Here is a 5,502-nt window from a genome sequence, read left to right on the forward strand (position 1 = left end):
ATGGAGAATAAGCTAGTGGTTGCCAGGAGTTTCAGATGGTGGGGAAAGGGAGATGTGACCCTAAAGGGTTAGTAAGAGTATCTTTGTGGTGATGGAATAGTTCTATATCTTGATTATGGTGATAGTCACACAAATGTACACATATGACAAAATAACACACATGCAAACTATATCAGTGTCAATCTCCTGCTTGTGATATTTTTAATTTTTTTATATTTATTAGAGAGAGAGAGAGAGAGAGAGAGAGAGAGAGAGAGAGAATGAGAGAAAGAATATTAAGCAGACCCCATGCTCAGCGTGGAGCCTGATGCAGGCTCAATCTCATGAGTGTGAGATCACAACCTGATCTGGTATCAAGAGTCAGATGCTTAACCAACTGAGCCACCCAGGCACCCTGCTTATGGTATTTTTCTATAAGTACAAAAGATATGCAAGGAAAACCATGCAAGGAAACTAGATTAAGGATACAAGAGACCTCTCTGTGCTATTCTGTAACTTTCTTCTTTTTATTGTTTCAGAAATAAAAATTAAAAAAAACACTGTGTGCTGAGAAATCTGAGAAATCCAAAAGATCAATAGGCACAAATGTTCTACCTTTCCTTCATTATACCCCAGGTTAATAACCACTGCCTTCAGACAAAGTAGTTAAAATGCCAGAAGACAGTTGAATGCCTGATTAATATTAAATTACTATGCCAATATTCTTACTAATCATTAACATTTATTTAAATATTTGCTTTGTGTTCGGCACTGTGTTAAGCAATTACATGCACTATCATCATTAATATTTATAACTATACCCCAAAATAGGTACTGTTATTCTCAGTTAAAGATGAGTAAATTGTAGGTTAGCATTTTTCTGGATAGTTGGTGGAGGGCAATCTTACCTGGGCCTCACCTGAAACAAGGTCCTCAGCACTCCAGAACTTTGGTAGGGAGCATAAAAGGAAAACATATTATTCTTTCAAAACTCCCAGGTATCTCCAACTGGTAGAGAATTGGTGTGTCTACTTTGCATCCCAGTGCACAATCCACATGTGGAAAGAGTATCCTGTTGGCACCCTACATTTATCCTCTCACATCTTGTCTTTCTATGCACACCAGCTCCAAAGCTCCAATTGCCCCATCTATGCCCCTTTATCTCTGGCTGCCTGCTTTGCCCTCAAGCCACACCACGCCCAGGGTTCCAGGGAATTAATGCCTCCTAGGAGATTTTCTGCACCCAATAATTGACTGGGGCTGTTCAATAAATACCCTAACTCTCACTCCCTTCAGGTAGACACATGCTGTGATGCTCTGTGTGTGTGTGTGTGTGCGCGCGTGCACGTGCATGTGCACATGTGTGTGAAAAAGAGAGGTGTGAGTGTGAGTGTGTGTGTTTATGTATCCTATAATGTCCCTAGAGTTCCCCAGTGGTATTAAACCACATGGCTTTTGTCTCAGCTCTTGGGGATGAGATCTTTTTCTCCCCTACAGGATGAGGACAGATGTGACCCAGTGAGCTGCTGGCAGCCCCCTTGAGACTACATGAAGGAAGTGGAGTGAAGAGATGAAATTGGTGATATTGTTCAAAATCCTGAATCAAACTGTTGGCTGGGTGGAGGGGAGAGTTGCTTATTCCTCACTGCTGATATGGCACCCATGAGAAAGGATCCCCTTTAACATGGCATTCCTGATTTCTCTCTATCCTTAGTCATATCTCTCCTGGAGGAATTATTCTGATTGTTCTATCTGGGAAGAATAATGTAGGCATGGTAGTCTCCTTCCTCCTCCTTCCCACACAGGCAGTTTCCTTGGTAACTCTAGAAGAGGAAGTTTTCTCTGAAGAAACCTGCTCTGGTCCAATTTTGCTGATGCTGGGGGTGTAAGTCTAACGTTAGAGTTTGGTATTAGAAAGTGCACTTTCTTGCAAAAATAATGTATATCTCCCAACTTAATCCTTGTCAGTAACAAAGACGCTCATCTTAAAAAAAATAAGTGTATTATTTCTCCTTATTCAACACATTATGCAAGAAAAGAGGTAGTCCTCATTGGGCCCCTAAGAGATGGCATTGTAGGCCATACTTACAAACATCTCTTGTTTGATCAGGTAAATAACTTAGAACTTCTTCCCTCTTCTCTTTCTCCTCTTCCTCCTCCTCCTCCTCCTCCTCCTCCTCCTCATTTTTTACTTACTGTAAAGTCTGAAGACTCCTACTTGATATGAGGATGGGGTTGAAGTTCTCCTATCATGCAGGTATAGGCTATAAGGCCAGGAATTATCTATGTCACTTCATTAGAATCCTAAAACTATCCTAGCTCAGAATACCTTCAGATTACATTATTATGAGCTGAAGAGTTTAGGGGGGAAGTGGACTAATAAACATTAAGAGTGTTGAGATAATAGTTTGACAAACATTTATTTTCTATATTGAGAATTACTGCTTATTGCATGATATTTTAATGTATGATTGCTGATATGTGCTTCAGGACACCTAGCCATCGGTGCAGTTTTTGTTCAGAATTTTGTACTTTTCAAACCAGGGAACAACGAACACTGAGTAGAAGCACTCAATTTGCTAAAAAAACAAAAACAATATTTAAAAAAGGTCAACATGCAAAGTGAAAATTTTAAAAAAGACATTTTAAAAGTCTAAAATTGGAGACTAGAAAAGAGTCCCTCCTGCCATAGTCACAATAACTAATGATTATTTTTTTCCTCTCTATTTTTAGTTATTGTGTTATTTACTTCACACTTTCCCTTTTTTGGCCTCTTCTGGCTCCATCCATCCATCCATCCATCCATCCATCCATCCATCCATCCATCCAACCATCCATCCATCCATCCACTTACCCACCCATTGCTATCCATATTTCCTTCCTTGTACCTTTCTTCATTTGTCTGTCCAGCCATTCACCCATCATACCCTCTCTCTCCTTACCGTGTCCCTATTCTCTCCCAAGATTTTTCTTTTTCACTTCCTTTTTGTCCCATAATGAAAAATCAATAAACATAACTTCTTAGTATAATTTTGTTTTCTTGCTCTTCATTTGAAAGCCAAGGGGATGGGAGGCTTAAACACTTATATTTCTCCTAAAATGGAAATCAGAATACCAACTCCACCAGTTCAATCACTCACATCAAGGAGATCCTCTAACTCTACTGTTCTATCCAGTTATTTTTTTCATAGGTTTCATGATCTTCTCCAGGGAAGAACCAAGAAAGTCTGCTTTGCTAGATTTTGAAAAATTTCTATGTGGAAGGTGATAAAGGGATGGACATATTTCTGTGTTGATAACATCCAGATCACTATAACCAGGGTGACCACAGAATTTACGAACCGGATCAGGACACACTGTAATCCTTCGGAGCTCCTATAAATGATTACAAGAAGCTAGGCATAAATCAGAACTATTTCAGGCAAGGTGGGACATATGATCATCCTCATAGTGATTTTCAGGGCTTATAGGACTTGAGACTTTTAAGGTCCTTGTGCAAGTGGGCCCATCCCAACTGTGTACATTGCAGTGGTGATGGTCAGGTCAGCATCCCTCATATGTGACCACACTTGGTGGGAATGAAATGCTTAGGGAAGTAAGCCATTGTTGGGGGAGGTGGCTTCTCAGTAGATAACACACATGCAGGTTTGTAACCACCTCTGTCTTCCTCACCACCTACCCCCTGTTGAAATATTTCTGAACCCATTTTCTTGTCTCTTCCTATTTGCCCAAACACTGCTTGATGAAAGGAAGAGGCTTGTAGCCCAGTAACTGTGTGCTCCCATCAGGCTATTGTTCAGGTATTTAGCTGGGTGCAACAATAAGGTCTCACTGGCTGCTAAAATATTACTTTTCTCAGCCACCAATTGCCCCCCTCAGCTCAGCCACCCCCATCTGGCTTTCCCCATCTGGACCCCTTCCACCTCCCATAATTCTTCCAACAAAGGAGCAGTGCCTGCCAGGCAGGATCTTGATCACTCTTACCTTCACTTTTCCTCTTTGAGCAAGCCTATGTTTTCTTCTCAAGTAAGCTTCAATATATCCCCAATAATTCTACCCCAGCTCATCCTAAAAGCACAGAAAATCCCAGTGACTTCTTTCTGAGTTAATGTGCATTCACCCAGTACCTTATAAAGTTCCCCTTCTTGAAACATGCAGTTAGTAGTCTCCAGCTTTTGACAGGTGGTCCGCCGCATCTCCATGTTCACATGATACTCCATGTGGTCAGTAACCTGTGGGGAGCAAGTGGAAAGAAGATGAAAGGACTTTTTGTCCTTTATTTTTAGATTCTGGTGGCAAGAACTCCTTTGCAAGGTGCCTAAGGTTAAGGATCTCATCCTGGACCAGTTGGTGGGCTTCTCTCTCCCCTTCCTATCTGACACCTATGCCTCCATTTGCCATGCAAGGAGATTCTCCAGAAACCAATCTCTGAGCAAAGACACGCTTTAGACAACTAAAATGATGCTAACTGTTTGAGTAAGAGTCTGTAAACTTTGTCTGAAAGGGGCTAGATAGTTAAGATTTTAAGCTTCGCAGACCATGGGGTCTCAGTTGCAAGTATTCCACTCTGCTGCAGCAGCTCGAAAGCAGTCCTGGATGATATGTGCATGCATGGTGTGGCTGGGGACCAATAAAACTGCTTACAAAAACAGGCAGCAGGCTTACCTGGCTATTGGGTATAATCTGTCAATCCCTAGTCTTAGGTATCATTTAAGTGACTTCATCCATTCCAGTGAATTTATGTTTTTCTTAAAATGCCCACGTGAAACTAACCAAGGCTGAATTTCACTTGTGTGGGTGTTCCCTTTGGAGAGTCCCCTTGGAGGAGCATGACTAGGAGAGGGGGGCTGTGCTGACCTGCTTCCGGACCTTCAGGACCCGCACAATCCGGAAATTGTACTTGTCATCACTCTTCTTGTTGAAGTCGTTGATCACAAACTGCAAGGTGGCTATCACCTGGGGCTCTGATACAGGCACTTCTTCGACACTCATAAAGGTTTTCCTTCTTTCTTGGTGGGTGAGGGCCACCAGGGCCACCAGAATGGCCAGCAGGAGTTGTGGGGTCTGCCAGGGTCTGGCCATCATCCCTCAGCTGGGGAAGAACAGGAAGAGCCCCTCTTCACCCTCCAGGGCCCAGCAGGATCCCACTGATCCTCTGTGGCTGGCTGGATTTAAATGGTCAGGGGACACCCACAGCCCTCCTCCTCCATCTCCATCTGCAACTGGATCTGGCAGGGGAGCAAGAACACCCTGCCATGGTTGGCAAGCTTGCTCCCACTTCTTCTCCTTCTTTTTGCATATGTTTGTGTCACACACACACACACACACACACACACACACACACACACACACTCATCTCTTCTTTTTGGGGAGCTTCTGTCTTAGCAACACATACTCCCCTGATGCTCCAGCAGGTGGAAGTCAGGCCAGGGGCCTCTGTCTACTGAATCCATCTAGGCAGAGCTGTGGGCAGTATGGAGTGACAGGAAGCAATGGAGACACGGGGGCTGCTGGATCACAGGG

At 43.0% G+C, this 5,502-nt stretch overlaps 1 protein-coding gene across 1 annotated transcript; it reads right to left on the reverse strand.

Moving 5' to 3' along the window:
* Positions 1-2,253: 2,253 nt before the first annotated feature.
* Positions 2,254-5,189, reverse strand: CST11 (cystatin 11). Its single transcript, XM_003983841.4, has 3 exons — positions 4,837-5,189; positions 4,107-4,211; positions 2,254-2,558 (listed from the first exon to the last, which is right to left on the reverse strand). The coding sequence occupies exons 1-3, from the start codon at positions 5,062-5,064 to the stop codon at positions 2,475-2,477; spliced, it is 417 nt and encodes a 138-aa protein (XP_003983890.2). The 5' UTR covers positions 5,065-5,189; the 3' UTR covers positions 2,254-2,474.
* Positions 5,190-5,502: the final 313 nt, after the last annotated feature.

Source organism: Felis catus, chromosome A3 (assembly GCF_018350175.1).
Source record: "Felis catus isolate Fca126 chromosome A3, F.catus_Fca126_mat1.0, whole genome shotgun sequence".
Lineage (NCBI taxonomy): Eukaryota > Metazoa > Chordata > Mammalia > Carnivora > Felidae > Felis > Felis catus.